Source organism: Balaenoptera ricei, chromosome 13 (assembly GCF_028023285.1).
Source record: "Balaenoptera ricei isolate mBalRic1 chromosome 13, mBalRic1.hap2, whole genome shotgun sequence".
In the NCBI taxonomy this organism is placed as follows: Eukaryota; Metazoa; Chordata; class Mammalia; order Artiodactyla; family Balaenopteridae; genus Balaenoptera; species Balaenoptera ricei.
This window is the reverse complement of record NC_082651.1, coordinates 88,031,997-88,048,899: the sequence shown is the minus strand read 5'-3', so window position 1 is coordinate 88,048,899 and position 16,903 is coordinate 88,031,997. Positions and strand designations below refer to the sequence as shown.

The following is a 16,903-nucleotide window of genomic DNA, read 5'->3' as shown; positions in this document are numbered from 1 at the left end:
ACTATGTGCCAAACACACACTAAGCATTTGAAATAGCAGCTGTTTCCAACTTTCTCCCTTCTCTTCTAAATTCTCACTCAGGACCTCACTCCCAAATAGCAGATGAATTCATCTTTTACTCTGGAAAGAAAATAAAAGCTTTCAAAAAAGAAGTCCCCCATTCCCACTTTCAAACATTCAGAACATAACTGAATCCACACTTATCCTTTCTGCTTTGCCCCCTAATACAAAGGAAGAGGTATGTCCCCAACCAGACACCAATCTAAAGCTAATCCCTCTACCTATTCTCTGATCTAATCCCTTCTGAGCTTTGCAAAGATCTCCCTCTACTGATTATTCACATTTTCTCTCTCTCTCTGTATTTTTTTGGTTTTGGTTTTGGTTTTTTTTGGCCTCACAGAGCGGCTTATGGGATATTACTTCCCCGACCAGGGATCGAATCCGGGCCTGGCAGTGAAAGTGCCCGGTCCTAACCACTGGACCGCCAGGGAATTCCCCTTCTCTTTCTCTTTAAACTCTTCTCTCCAGGCCCTTTCTTATAAGCATTTAAACATACTCAGATCTATTCCTCTTCAAAACTACCACCTCAGATAAAAACAAACAAACAAAAAACACCTCCTTCAACCTTAAGTTCCCTTCTAACTACCACCCTATTTCTACCATTCCTTTCCCAGCCAAACTTCTTGAAAGAGTTATCCACACTGTAGTCTTTACTTCCTTACCTCCCACTCAACCCTCAACCCAGTCTGGCTTCTGCCCCATAACTCCACTGTGGGGAAGGTGAAACTGCCTTCGTGGAGGTCACTAATGGCCTCTTGATAAATCCAATGGATGCTTTTTTCTTTTTCTTTCCTTTTTTTTTAAGTACTTAAATTCTTTTATTTCATGTTTTTACTTTTTTTATTGGAGTCTAATTGCTTTACAATGTTGTGTTAGTTTCTGCTGTAGAACAAAGTAAATCAGCTATATGTGTACATATATCCCCTCTCTCTTGAGCCTCCCTCCCACACCCCTCCCTGTCTTTTTTTTTTTTTTGACCACCTCTTCCTTCCGTCTTGGTTTCTATGACATCTCCAAGACTTCTACTTTTCAGTATCCTTTATGGAATTCTCTTCTCCTATCCATCCATTAAATGTGCTGGTTCTCACTCTACAGATGGTCCCTGGGTTTTTCATCTATTCCAATGGTTTAAATTACCATCCCTATGCTGGTGATTCCCAAAACTATGTCTTCAACCCAGATATTTCTAAGATGCAGGTGTATATATCTAACTGTGGTCTAGACATATTTATTTGGATGTCCTATGGGATGACAAAATCAACATGTTGAAAACTGAAATCGCCCCTCAAAACCAGTCTTTTCCCACATCGCTTATTTCAATGAAAGGTACCACCATCCATCCAGTGGCAACGCTAAGAACCTGGATATCACTCTAGACACTTCCATCCTCTCATCCCCAACCCAATCAATAACAAGGTCCTATCTGTTCTACTATCTAAGTATCTCTAGAATATGTCTACTTACTTCCATCCTCTTTGTCATCACCCTGGTTCAGGCTACCATCCACCATCGTCTATCACCTGAATTACCACAGTAATTTCCTAACTGGTACACCTGCCCCCATCTTTCTTCCCTTTCTCCTTTCTTCATATTGCAAATATAGAGATGTTCCTAAAGAACAAATCTGACCACATTGCTCCCATTCTTAAAACCTTTCATTGGACAAAAAACAAAACAAAACAAAAAAAAACCTTTCATTGGCTTCCCAATGCTCTTAGAGCTAAGTCCAAACTCCTTGTATAACTTATAATCTGCATGATCTGGCCTCTGCTAATCTTTCTAATTTCATCACATACAGCTCTTCTTCCTTTAGTATTATACTATACTGATTCTCAAAATTGTTTCAATATCCCAAAACATGGCTAAGTTCAACTCCTCTGGACCTCCTCAAATGCTATCTCTTAGGCCTAGGACATTCTACACACCAACCTTCTTTGTGGCTAATGCCTCAGCACAGATATCATTTCCTTTAGGATGCCTTCCCTGGTCCCTCTAAGTCTGGGTTACATAATTCTTCTACATGTTGCTGTCTTTTCCCTGTCTTAGTACCCATCACAACGCATTGTAATTGCTCGGTTACTTATCCATCTCTCCTGATCTAGATCTGGAATATTTTTTTGTTGTATCTAGTGCCTAGAACTACAGCTGTCACTTTGCAGACTCTCAGAAACAGAATTTTTTTATACCAAAAAAAATTTTTTAATAAATTCTTTAATAGAGAGAACTTCACACTAAAACAAAGGTACAGACTCTCAGAAGGCCCAGTGTTATCTACGAACTAGAATTTTAAAGATATCATTAAAAACACAACAAACAATGATATGATCAGTTCTATTAAAAAAAGACTAGATCATTTCACAATATATAAAAATACTGAATCATTATGTTGTACACCTGAAACTAATGTTATACGTCAATTTTATCTCAATTTTTAAAAAGTGATAGATCTCTATATACTTTTTGAAACTAAAATCTACATATTTACAATACAGTCTAACAAGTGTAAAGATAAACCATATAATTAGGTAGACATATTTAAAGTAACTCTGAGAAATTAATTCATTTTTTTCCAGTCCTACTGTAGAAAAAAAATTTTAAATAGATTTTTTTCCTTGAATAAACTTAAAAATAAGTAATTCTTGAATGTCATCAAATTGTACAGTAACTATTTTCTCTTTTAATGTTTATTTTTCTGTCAGAATGCTAACATATGATAATTAATTTAAACCTCTAAAGATTAAAAACGTCAGCTAAATCTTGATTTTAGCTCTGGGTGCAAAAATGCATTACCATCCACTGAACCAACTATCACAGCCCCATCCTCGTATACAATGCAGATCTTCTGTCCGTCAGCATTCCAACTCATGCTTCGAACCACTGATTTATTTCTATTGTTGATCATCTCCTCATACCAAGAGCCTGTTTTCACAAAGAAAAACAAATGACAAGTCAAAACTTTCACATCTAATAAATGGTACTTCAGAGTTGAAACATTCCATAAAACACACTGTGGGATAAATAACTGCAAAACTTTCTACAACCTGAGACATTAAACTATGAAATCTTCAAATCCAACAGAACAAGATGAAAAAATAACTTAGGCCTTGACTAATAATTGCTTCAAAGATTATCACAGAAAACACAATAAATGCCCATCTTTTTTTTTTCCTCTCTCTCTTTCTTGCTTTCTTTCTTTCTTCCTTTTTTTCTGTCAATTAAAAAACAAAACTTCATTTGCTTCTGAAGGCCGAAACAACTGATTTTTCTCAAAGTCTGACTCTTCCCACTTGAGTACACCTCAGATAATAACCAAGGAAAGAACAAAATAACCACAATTACTTCATAAGTATGCACAAACTCTCCAATGATTAATTATAGGCATATTAAATATAAGCATATTATGTAAAAGCTCTAAGACTGCTTGAAAAAATTTTTAAACAGTTCATATCACATTAGTGCTATCACATCACTAATGCTGAGTGACAAAAACGTTCTTGTACATGGGGTTGGAGTGAGATGTGACTTGTCTCAAGGTGTAACCAAATGTGAGGCAAATCACAGGGCTATTCTGTTTTCTTTTTGTTTTTTAAAAGGATTTACTACATTCTGGTACAGGGAATTCTGGCCTGAAGCCAAGCAAGTAATCATGTAACATGGAATAACTAGTCAAAGCAGGGTATTATCCATCAAGACTGAGGCTCAGAGAGGACCTACTTTGGAAAACGACAAAGTTTAATCTCCTATATTTTCACATTCTACTCGCTACACACATATACACAGACATAAACTTTAAAAATAAATAAATGAGTTTGTGTACTACACCATGTTTTAATTATGATTTTTTAAAAGGTATACACCGTGAATGTTTTTAAAACAACACACATAAACTAAGGTACCCTTTTCATTTAAAGATGATGGCTACAGGCCCCAAGAGAACGTGTTTTATGAGTTATTTTTCTGGTAATAGTGATGCACCTAAATTAATCCCTCTCCTGTTCTCTCTTGTGGGCAAAAGACACAAATTGTGAGCCAGTAGTCAGAACTGAGATAAAATCTATATCCAAGAAGGAAAAGGAAGCTAACTGACTCATTAAAGGAAATTAATTATTGCTTTTGACATCTTCATAAAGTGTTTTTATCTGCTGAACTAACTCCAGCCACTGACCGCAGAGAAACTAATCTTACGGGAAACCTGAAAAAAAGAGCTATCTCAAGCAGAAACGATTCTGCCAAGAGCCTAAGTTCAGTTTGAAGATAACCAACAGTCACATAATTCACTTTCTTAATGCAAGGTCACAGTTCAAAAGAAATACGGTTAAAGGGAAAAGTAGGAAGCCATAAACCCAGAAATATCACCCCTGTGAACGCCTACTGCCAGTTAAAAAGGGTCTATTTCAAAGATGCTGTTTCCCCATTCAAATACTGTAATCCAGACTCCAATTTGGGAAAGATTAAATAAACTCTCCTAAGATACCTTTATATAACATCCAAACAATGATAAGACCATTTTGATCACTGGTAGTCAACTTCTGATATTGTTCATTCCATGTTACAACTTGAACAGAACCTAAAAAATTATAAGACAATTTAGACACTAAAAAAAAGCTACAATTAATTTCAAATTTATATTTTTAGAATAAACACCAAGAGCATGTTAAAATCAATACTGTTCCTGGGCAACAAACAGCAATTAACAGTCTTTAATATTATTCATAAATGTTCATAGGATGCAGTTACTATTATCACTCATTTCTATAATAATGTATAGTACTAATTTTCATGTTTATTCCTATTTCATGCCAGCTAAGGTGCCAATTATGACCAGCTGCAAGAGCTGCCATATATCTGATGACCGAAACAAATGTAAGATTTACCCAATTTGCCTGACTCCCCAAGATTATTATGCCCAAAGGACATCATACTGAGTACTTGTTTTTTGGGGGAGGTGGTATTTGTTTGTCATTAATATGTCCCCTAATCTCTCCCCCTGCACCACACCTTGTTTTCCATTCTAGTAGTAACACACTCTTGAGCAGCTCTTAAACCTCTGGGTTATAGGGACAAATGTTTTTTTTTTAGTTTTTTTAATCCTTAAGTACTTTATTGTATATTTCCTAAGAACAAGGACATTCTCTTTCAAAACTATTTTACAAATTAGAAATTTTAACACTGATACAATATTATCTCCAACCCACAGTCCACATTTAAGTTTTATCAATTGTCCAAATAATGTCCTTTACAGATACTTGTTTTTCTCATTTCAAGATCCAGTCTAGGATCATCTAGTACATTCAGTTGTCAGGTCTCTTTAGTCTACTTTTATCTGGGACCATAAAACAGACTCTAAAAAAGGATTATATCCTATCCATAGACAGATAACAGTATCTTTAATATTTAAAATTACAGCTACTTTTTTTCATATCTATTGAAGATGTTATTTAATCATGTGAAAGTTGTTGAATGATTCTAGGCTGTGTTAATTATAGCTAAATAGAAATGATTACTTTAAATATTACCATCATTTAAAATGATGACATTTTTGCATTAAGTAGATGGTTTCTAAATACCTAAAGATAATACTATTCAAATATGATTTTAAAATTTACATGACTCACCACTATGACCTTCAAGAGTCTGATTCATAGAAAGGTTACTAGGGGCTGCAAGACCCCTCAATTTTGCATCATCTAGAACAAAAACAAAAACAAAAAATACCATGGAAAATATATAAAAGTGACAGATTATAAGATTTTGACATTTCTTGCTTTTTTTGAAAGGAGTTCCTATTCCTGGATAATATTAGAAAGATTTTTTTTAAGCATGCCTTATCCTGATCTGTTTTTCTCAACATGGACAATAACACCTACCCCCTTGCAAAGATGTTATTCTGGCAAAATAAAGCAAAATGTATAAAAGAACATTGTTTATTCAGTATACTGAATATATTAGTAATTATTATTGCTACTTATTCCTTCCCAAAAGATAACAAATAGAAGTATTTATGACATATAGATTGAGAATTCTAAAGCATAAGAGGGATCAAAAAGCAAAGACTTTGGAAACCAGTTTTTACTAGATTTTGCAGAATCTTATATTCATTCATTCATTCATTCATTCAACAAATATTTATTGAATGTCTACACTCTTCTATGCACTGTGGAAGACTCTGACAATAAATGATGAGCAAAAGCCCTCTGCCCTCAGAGAGCTTGTAGTCTACTGAGGGGACAGATATTAAATACACACACCCCCACAAAAATATACATGCATGTATATAAAATTATAAACTGGGGAAGTAAAGGCATAATAGGAGACAGTAACAGAAGGGGATTAATTTAGATTGAAGAGAGAGCCAGGGAAGGATTTCTGAAGAAATAATATCTAAACTGAGACTGAAGGAGAAACTGGGAAAAGCCAAGCCAGGTAGGGGGGAAAGTATTCCAGGCTAGGAAACAGCAAGTGCAAAAGCCCCTGGGTAGAAGTATAGACCCTTCGGCAGACTGAAAGAAGGCCTATGTGGTTGAATTAGTGGAGAATGGCATAAGATAAGGCAGAAGTGATAGGCACAGAAAAAATTATAAAGTCTTTGCAGGAGGTGATAAAAATTTTAGATTTTATCCAAAGTGCAATGTAAGCCTTTAAAGACTGTTTTTTATTTAAAGTGACTTATTCTCCTTGATTACTAATCATACTATAGAGAAGAATACAATAATACAATAATATAAAATGTCAGTAATTAATCTTCAGTAAATTAATCTTCACTTAGAAAATCTAATTGTTACACGTAAATCTTCAGTAAATTAATCTTCACTTAGAAAATCTGATTGTTACATGTAAAATATAACATTTAAAACATTCATTTAAAAATACAAATTTATGAAAATCTTAAGAATTTGTGAGAGTGGGAATTATAAAAGTTGATGCTGAAGAAAATTCTCCTTTCAGATAACATGTATCTTAAAAAATTATGAAAAATATTCTTTATTCTGAAAACAATCTCAGGGGAAAAAAAAATACCTGAGTTCCTCTAAAACCATTAGTTCTAATTATCCAGTTACTGTCTTGGTAACATTAACAATAATACACATATATAACATCACAATCATCTGTCAAACAATTAGGATAGAATAAATGTTGTTGACATACATGTTAGGTTGAACATTATTTTTTTAACAGAGGGTTCTTTCACTCATTGACTCTTTTAAAGATTGTACTACACACTTAAGCCTTATTCTACTCTTCTAAAAAAAAATTAGATACATTCTTCTTAACTTATAGCACTGAAAATCCATTCTAAGGCCTATAGTCAGAGTCACTGTAACCAAGTAAAATTAGTGATATGTGATTCCAAGGGTTTGCAGGACCTAACATATTTGAAAGTGTGATGAAGTAGTTCCATCTTTCCATTTGTTTACATGGTCTGAATTCACAATTCTGCATAGCGGGTATGTTTTCTCTTTGTTAAACCACAAAGTACAGGACTCTTGACAAAATATATTCTGACAGATGACAATAAGTTTTTGAAATTCTACTTGACATGGTGAACAAACAGCATCCACATCTGAACACTATCTTTTGCTGGCAGCAACTCCAGAACTTGATCATGCAGAAAATATCTGCAAAACCTACCTGAAAGTTCTGATGTCCAAAAAAAAAAAAGTCAAAAGTTTTCAATGAGGTGGAGTAAAGCCACCAAGACCCCAAGACTCCACTGAGTTACATTAAACTCCCCATGGCCAAGAAACAAACCAAACTGGCACGGTATGTGCTTCTAAAAGCACTACCAATAACCCTTGGATTTAAAAGGCATGATGAAAGGAGGCACCAATAAAAGAAGGCATTTGAAACCCCTGAAGAGGGATTTCGGAATGAAATCAGTAATTCCAACCATCCAAAGTATCTCCCAGAAGCTCAAAAAGTCGAAAGGATTTAAAAAGATTAAACTGTCATAAAGTGACTGAGAATGAGAGATACCACAAAGGGGAACAGAAGACCCTGCTCAGAACACCAGTAACTAAGCACACTAAATCTCTGAGCACCTTTATCTTAGGAAAACCTGGCTGACGTTCATAAATATCAGTTTTTACATTTTGCATCCATAAAACTGGTTAGCTTTTATTTGCATACATAAAAGTTGTTAGCAGGGCTTCCCTGGTGGCGCAGTGTTTGAGAATCTGCCTGCCAATGCAGGGGACACGGGTTCGAGCCCTGGTCTGGGAGGATCCCACATGCCGCGGAGCAACTAAGCCCGTGAGCCACAACTACTGAGCCTGCGCATCTGGAGCCTGTGCTCCGCAACAAGAGAGGCCGCGATAGTGAGAGGCCCGCGCACCGCGATGAAGAGTGGCCCCCGCTCGCCGCAACTAGAGAAAGCCCTCGCACAGAAACGAAGACCCAACACAGCCATAAATAAATAAATAAATAAATAAATAAATAAATAAATAAATAAATAAAAATTTAATGGAAAACAAATTGTGTTTGTTGGCATTGTGGAGAATCCAAATGAATTCTTCATTATTTATTGGGGAAAAAAAAAAAAAAAAGGACCAGAATATTAAAAACAAAAAAAAAAAAGTTGTTAGCAGCCCAATTCCAAGAGAAATTCCTGTTATGTGCTGCATAGTAAGTTTGACAAGCAGGATCAAAATATATGGAAGACATTTCGGTAACACTTGAAGAGAGGGTGGGATTCTGAGAAGGAGCTGCTACGGGTCCTCCAGACGCCCTGGCAGGATCACCTGACTGCCTTGCTTCTCTGCGTGACTGGCTACCAGTGGCCGTGTGCACATCCATGGGTACAGCTATGGACACCTGACCCGATATTTCTGGAGCTTGGGTTTTCAGCACATTCTTTAGGTACGGAGTTGGTGTGGATTCTGAACACCTCTAGAACAAAGGCAAGAAGCTTCGCGCGTCCAAAGTCTCGCTACGTGGGCCCGTCGGAAGGCTGAGGCACTCCCACTGCCTGCGGTTCCTGAAGGACTATGCAGGTGGCTACAGTTGGCTTGTGTGGTCTTGGAACACTTTTTCTCTGACCCGAATGTTTGCTTTAGGGTGATACCTCCTCTAATGAAGATGAGGAGACTGCACCCTCTGTAGCAGTGGCAGGAAGAGCAAGAGATGCCATCTCTAGTCAGGGCCATCACCCTCAAACCCCACCACAAGCAACTCTGGCCCAGGCTGGCAGCCCTTTAGAGACTTTTAGCAGGGAAATAACATGATCTGGTTCCTTTTTTTTTTTTAAGATCACAATAGCTGGAGTGTGAAGAATAGACTAGAAAGAGGCAAGAAACAATGAAGGGAGGGAAGCTGATTCTCACAACAGTCTAGGTGAGAGCTGATAGTGGCTGGGACTAGAGAGGTAGCACGGGACAAAGGAAAAGGATGGATTCAGATACTCTTTGGAGACAGAAGCATAGGGTTGTTGATGAAGGTGATGTTAAGGGGGAAGAAGGGGGCTTCTAGCTTCAGCAAATGGGTGAAATTTAAGATATTTATTGAAATGGAGAGAAATGAAAGAAGATATATGGGAGAAGGTCAAGAGTTCAGTTTTAGACAAAGTAAGTATGAGATGCCTGTGAAAGATTCTTGCGGAGATGTCCAAGTCTGAAAAATCAGAACTGGGCTACAGATATATATTTAGGAATCATCACCCCATAGATGGCATTTAAAGCCAAGGGAATGAAAGAACAAGTCTAAAGAGAATGTAAAACGAAGAGAGCCCAGAACTTCTCAGGAATTCGAACAGTTAGAGGAGAATCTAGTAAAGAGACTGAGAACTTACCAGAAAGGAAAGGAGGGGAAAGCAATATGTATAAATATAACAATAATTTAAAACATTTCTATTCTCCTTCTGTCTTGAAAAATAATGGTTCAAGACAGAAGGAAAGGTCAAATGCTGATAAGAACCCAAAAAAGCCATCCATGAGATTTGGAAAATGAAAGTCACTGGTGAGGGAGAAAAAAGAGGGAGAAAGCAGACTGATACTCCAAGGATAGAGAGAGGATAAAAAAGTGATGAGGTCCCTGAGAAGGTGAGAGGAGGTGGACTCCAGCAAAACCTGTGGAAGTTGGCCTGTGAGAGAAGAAGGATACTGCCTCCCCATCTTAACCTGATGTAAGAAGCTGGGGCAAACGCTGATTCTAGTTCCTTTCCTTCTAAGGCAAGGGAGTGAAAACTGGGAATGCCACCACAGGGGATGCAACGTAGTGCTTCAAATGTACTCGGCATGCAATATCTGGTGATTGTTACTGGAGGGATCTGTTGCATCACAACTATTATTATTAAATACAATAGACTGACCTTTTAAGAATCATCCAACAATATTTCTCATATTTATCTCTTTCAACATGATTTACACTCATTAAGTTCCAAAACAATAATTTACTCCATATTCCAAGCCTCTCAAGAAACTATTTTCCATCTTGCTCATTAATTTCAAAGAATACTCTAACCACACTTCATCAAAAATGCAGAACAGGGACTTCCCTGGTGGCGCGGTGGATAAGACTATGTGTTCCCAGCGAAGGGGGCCAGGGTTCGATCCCTGGTCAGGGAACTAGACCCCACATGCATGCCGCAACAAAGAGTTCGCATGCCACAACTAAGGAGCCCGCGTGCTGCAACTAAGGACCCGGTGAGCCACAACTAAGGAGCCTGCGAGCCACAACTAAGAAGCCCACCTGCTGCAACTAAGACCTGGTGCAACCAAATAAATAAATAAATAAAATACCAATTAAAAAAACATACATATATATATTTTTTAAATGCAGAACAGGAAATGAAGTAATTTTTTTCTTGAAAAGCCTTCAATAGTAAACATAATAAATGCATTTCTTAATGTAACTAAAACTTCCTACATATTTTAAGGAAAATAAAAATATGTATATGTACATATACTTATATATATTCGAGAAATATAACAGAGACAAAAATTTTCTTTTAACACAGTTAAGAAAACTAAAGTGTTGAGAGATTAAATTACTAAACATCAGAAGCCAAACTCTGATTGGTACATAAGTATCTACCTTCCAAGTTTGCCTTTTATTTCATATAGTTAATCTAGCACATCAAAACAATTATTCTTTCTTTGCTTAGGCTGCCATGAGCCCTCCACATAGTGGGTAAAAACGAGGCTTTGGGGGCTTCCCTGGTGGCGCAGTGGTTGAGAATCTGCCTGCTAATGCAGGGGACACGGGTTCGCGCCCTGGTCTGGGAAGATCCCACATGCCACGGAGCAACTAGGCCCGTGAGCCACAGCTACTGAGCCTGCGCGTCTGGAGCCTGTGCTCCGCAACAAAAAGAGGCCACAATAGTGAGAGGCCCGCGCACCGCGATGAAGAGTAGCCCCCGCTCGCCGCAACTACAGGAAGCCCTAGCACAGAAACGAAGACCCAACATAGTAATCAGTCAATCAATAAATAAATCTTTAAAAAAAAAAAAACAAAACGAGGCTTTGAAAGTGAAACAAACTAAGTTTTGATGGAAGAAATTTTCACATATTGAGGTATGGGGAAGTCATTCTGGCTTACATATTATTTAGCTTAAACTTTATGCTAATTAGAACAGTCTGTTTTGTAGCCTATCACACATATCTTGTATATGTGCTTTAACCATTAAAGAAAAGTGTGCATTGTCCAGAAGTAAAGAATGTCCATTCTGGAGATCAATGCCTCCCTTCCTGGGACCTCAATGCTAGCACTCCTTCGATGATAAGGCTCCCTTCCCAGGTGCCAAAGCCATACTGACTTGCTGTGTAGGAAGCAAATATATTCCTTGAAGGAATGCACCCCTGTCGTGTTTGATGTTCTTTGCTCTGACTAGAGATAAAACCATGCTGAAAACCATCTTCTTCGGAATAGTTCCTCAGAGCTGTCTGAGAGGCTGCCTCCCCAGCTAAAGTCCTCAGTTTGGCTCAAATAAAATTCTTTTCTAGTCCTATTACTTCAAATCTTAGCTGTGTCTCTTATTTCCTGTGTGACCTTGGACAAGTTATTAACTGATCAGCACCTAGTTTTCTCATCTGGAATACCTACCTCTCAAGATTATTGTGAAGTCAAATTAGATAGTGAAGGTTAAACACCCCAGACATAGAAAGTGCTCAATAAATATTTATAACTACCACTTCAAAGCTGTAAAGCAGTGTTACTCCAAGTGCGGTCTGAGAATCAGCAACACCAGCATCATTAGAAATGCAAATTCTCAGACCGAATTCCAGATCTACTCTGGAGCTTGGGTCCAGAAATCTGTTTTAACAAACTCTTCAGATGATTCTTATGCCTGATAAAGCTTGAGAAGCAATGCTGTAAGGAATCCAAGATGTAATTTAGTTCAACCCTTCATTTTACAAAAGACTGAACTAAAACCCAAATATACTCAGCAACTTGCTGAAAGACATTCAGAAGTCTTATGGCAGAGCTGAGGTTCCAACTCCAATCTCTTTATCTAGCTCTCCAACCTAGAGCAACACTAGATAATAAAGAAATGTGAAACTGTTTGCTATGATTCCAGAGAACTAGGAAAAGAGAAATCAAGCTGTAAAACACAAGAGACTTATTACTAAAAATAATTTTTTAAATCCCATTTTCTGTTCTTGGGAACTAGGTGCATAATTATTAACACATCTGAAAAGTGGAAAGGACAACAAAGGCCTGTAAATAATCTGCCAAAACGTGAGATTTTTGTGACCTTACTGAAATGCTGATTCACATCATTTTTATTTTACTTTATTTATTTTAGACTCCTACTAATATAGCACAACCAATACACATAAAACAACATAATGACTTAGTTTTCATTCTTCATTCATTTTCATTTGCCATCATAATTTCAGCAAAAGCCATCTGATGTTTACATTCAATATTTTCTGAACTTTGTTACAAAAATACTCTAGAAGAACACCCCAAAATGTTTGGGTTTTTGTTCTTTTTCCTTTTCAAAGAATTAGAATTGCATACTGACAAATACCATGAGCAAATCTCTCTGACCAAATGATTTTCCATCAAGTTCAAACATTTGGGCTTGCATTCATTTACCTGTCTGTGTCTCTAATTTCAAAACCTTCAGTAATCCATCTTCACCACCACATGCTATGAATCCTTGGTCCTTGTTCCAAGATATACATTTCAGCTTCACATTATTGGGAATGGCAATCTGAAAAGCAACCACACCCACTCTCACAGCTTTTCACCAAGGGGTTGGGAATGAGTCTACAGGAAACGAAGGCTGAAGAAGAAAAACGGCCAGCCTTGCAGAAATGTGAGCCGTTATGAAAATGAGCATAGTCCCCTGAACTGCCCTGGGCCCATTTGGGAAAGAGAGAAAGGACTGCCCACAAGGAGAAGGGCAGTGACTGCAAACGAACCCAATGGGGAGTGACCTGATGGATTTTTAAAAGGGGGAAGGGGGACTTCCCTGGTGATCCAGTGGTCAAGACTCCCCGCTCCCAATTCAGGGGGCCTGAGTTCAATCCCTGGTCAAGGAACTAGATCCCACATGCCACAACTAAAGATCCCGCATGCCGCAACCAAAAGATCCCGCAGGCATCAATGAAGATCCCGCGTGCTGCAACTGAGACTCTGCGCAGCCAAATAAATAAATAAATAAATATTTTTTTAAAAAAATAAATAAAAGGGGGTAGGGATAACGGAAGTATAAATCTATATCATCAATTCATATTCCCTTTCTGCATACACTTTGTCTACCTTTTTATTACTTTTCTCCTGCCAGAGGCCTGTGATGATCCAAAGAGTTTAAATCACCTGGATAAGCAACAGGTGAAGGAGGAAAGATAGGGAAGCACGAAGTGATCAGCCCTGCAGGCCCCCCAAAAGGACCTAACCAGGGGCAGGAATGGGAAAGAATCATGCGAGAGGGCTGCTGTCTCCGCCAAGGACTATTTGGGTCTGGAAGACCATCAGGCGGAGGTTCGAGGCTGGACCATGCAGGAAGGTGGGCGGAGGGATGTCGAAGCCGGGATCACCACTCATGGCCTTTCCGGCAGGATGCGGGAATCGCCCGCAGGTCGAGAGACCAGAGGAGGAGCGAGGGCGAACCCCGGGAAACTCACTTTCTTGCTCAAGTAAAAGAACATTCTGGGAACCCCGAGAGGACGACGCCAGTAGATAAAGCCCGGCACAGGAAACTTCTTCTAAGCCGCCAATCGCTAGTACCCGCGGCTCTTGGAAGCTCCGGTCGCCCTGGCAACCGCCGCCGCCGAGTCGCATCCGGGGCGCCGAGGGACACTTCCGGCGTCGTCCTCGTCTCGCCGGGCGTCGTACGCCTGCGCGGACGTCGCGGGGCTCGTAGCCCCGCTGTCGCGGTTAGGACTTGGTCGTTTTGCTTCTGGGCTTTTCTGCCCAGTGCCCTGGCTCGTAGCCTCAGCTGCCCTCCGACTGGGCGGGCTTCGAGGACCGGCCACACCTCGGACGGTCGCGGCGGAACTCGACTGAGGTGTCAGTACCGAGTCAGTAAGGGCGCCCATTCAAATGAGGTCTTAAAGATAAGGTGTTCCGTAAGCCCCGAAGTCCCAATATTGTGAAAGGGAAAAGTTATTTACTGTATTTGGTAGACTGGCGCCGTTGGCCAAAGGAAGGCACAAACGTGCATTTTCAGAGCGTGCAAACCTTCCTTTGTGCCTTTGGGGATGGGAGAGCCCCCTGGAGCAATTTGGGGGTGGGAGATTTTGTTAATTCTGTTTGTTTTAGTACTTTTTAACAACTTGTTTAAGCTGTTACTGCAGCCCAAGGGTCCTTATAAAAAGAATAAGTGTGTACACTTGAAACTAACACAACATTGTAAATTACCTACACTTCAATTTTTTTTTAATTTTTAAAAAGAGAAAAAAAATATGTGTGAGCTGTGGGCTGTTACAGCATATAATTGCCATTGGGGCATAGCCTCCCATTTTTAAGTACTTGAGGTGTTTGGTATTTTCTTGCCTGTGGTCCACTGTATTCTTTTTCTACCTTATTTCTTTCTTCAATTCTCCTTGTCCTTTCTGAATGCTTGGAGAGTTACAGACCACCACAATTTTAGACATAGCGCAGAAACTCCTATGAAATTATTCAGTCTCATCTGTTTTTTTAATTTGTCTCTGGTTTTACCTTTTACCATATTTGCGGCTACGACTGTTGATTTGTATAATCTAGTGTGTACTTTATGCAGCGGTAGCTAATTTCCCCACCTAGAGTCTTTCCCCATCTCAGGCAAATAACATTCAAATCCTTTGACCCGAGGCTCTTGCCTCACCCAGCATACTCGAAAATTGACGATGGTCCTAGTGCCTTTCCTATTAAATCTAAACCCAAGCTAAAATCAGATCTTTCTTCGTTCTTAAAATGTTTTTACTTTGGTGCCTCCACTTTAAGCAAGCCAATATGCTTTTTTCAGTCCCACTATTCCTGTGTGCTTCCAATGCCATTTTATATATCCTATGATGTTCCTGCTTCCTTGGCCAATTGCACCTAGCCAAACGCACACATCAGATCTCCCTGAGAAATCCTTCCCAAACTTAAGCCCGATCCCATTCAGATAATATGTTTGTTTTCAAATGAATGTGTATCTTTTTCAGCACCAACTACATCCCTAAGATATGTTTGTCGGCACCGGATCACAGGCTCCCTATACTGGACTCAAGAAAGAAATCAATTGTCTAAGCCAGGGGATTCCAGTCAACTGGTTAAGCTTAAGACATGATTAGTTCAAGCTACTGATGGTCACACTCTTGAAAATTTGTCTCTCTTTAAATACCTTTCCCTAGTTCTTGCACATGAGCTCTCATTTATTCCTCCTATAACACCATTTCTTTGTGATATATTAATATAACTGATTGTGTGCTCAAATAAGTTTGGAAAATAATACTTGCTCTGTGTCAGGTGCATTCAAAAATGTTGAGCAATAACAATATATGTTTCATATAATATTTACTGCCTTTGATGTGTTCATCTTTCATTTCTTCTCTTTACAGTTTATATTTTAGATTTTTTACTGTTTCTGGGTTTGCATCTGTAGGTTATATTTTCTTTTCAAGTGCATATATTAATGTACCCTCATCATTATTTTATCTGAATTTATGTAATTTTGTTTTATTCCCTCTCCCACAACATTCTTGATTAAAGCCTTTCTGTTTAACCTGAACTTAAATTTTTAATTTTAAGAGCATGGGATTAAATTATAGGAAGAGTCACAATATTGTGTCCTTTGACAAGAAACTGTTTCATTCAAAATAATTGTAATTCAGCTTAATTTAAGAAAATATGTTAATGGACAAAGTTGATATAAGAGTTACCAAAAAAAAGCATGACAATAGTATATAAAGATATTGACATTTTTATTATACTAAACACAACATAAACCAAGAAAAGAATGAGTAGTATACAATTTAAAGAACTATTTTTTTCTAAAAGTTATAAACATAAAAGCTGAAAAAAAAATTTATCAAATATGTAAGTTAAAAAAAAGAGGTTTATCATTAACATTTTAAAAGACATTAGGTTTTGTTACTTATTATACCAGTATTTATTAATATATAATTTTATTGACTGGATCCTTGAGTAAAACAATAAAGTAAATTTAGGGTTTTTGTCCTGGGTAAAAAGTTTAACACTTAATTCACAACTAGTTGTGTGTTTCTTTCTAACATCAGAATGAATTAAAAATGACATATAACAGTTCACTTAATCTGTATTAACTATATTTAGGTATGTGTATTACAATCTCCTGATCACAGCTTCAACAATACTCTGGCAAAAATGAGAAAAAAACAAAAAGTGATAAAGATATAGTTCTAAATTGTATTCATCTCAATTTAATTATATGAACTTCTTATGTGTAAAGACCCTG

The 16,903-nt window shown here is 37.9% G+C and overlaps 1 protein-coding gene and 1 pseudogene across 4 annotated transcripts in view; both read right to left on the bottom strand.

Annotated features, from left to right (window-relative positions):
* The window catches only part of WDR35 (WD repeat domain 35), a 69,558-nt gene extending 55,301 nt beyond the window's left edge, over positions 1-14,257 (bottom strand). For 3 of the 4 annotated variants that reach the window (XM_059942153.1, XM_059942154.1, XM_059942155.1), the window contains exons 1-5: positions 14,130-14,257; positions 13,096-13,213; positions 5,676-5,747; positions 4,535-4,627; positions 2,851-2,979 (exon numbers count right to left, since the gene is read on the bottom strand). In XM_059942153.1, coding sequence (XP_059798136.1) covers positions 2,851-2,979; positions 4,535-4,627; positions 5,676-5,747; positions 13,096-13,213; positions 14,130-14,153 — 436 coding nt within the window. In that variant the 5' untranslated portion in view covers positions 14,154-14,257. Of the gene's footprint in view, positions 1-2; positions 121-2,850; positions 2,980-4,534; positions 4,628-5,675; positions 5,748-13,095; positions 13,214-14,129 lie in introns of those variants that run through there. The other variant, XM_059942156.1, reaches the window with a different exon arrangement.
* On the bottom strand, positions 7,425-9,203 carry LOC132377290 (E3 ubiquitin-protein ligase RNFT1-like; annotated as a pseudogene).
* Positions 14,258-16,903: the final 2,646 nt, after the last annotated feature.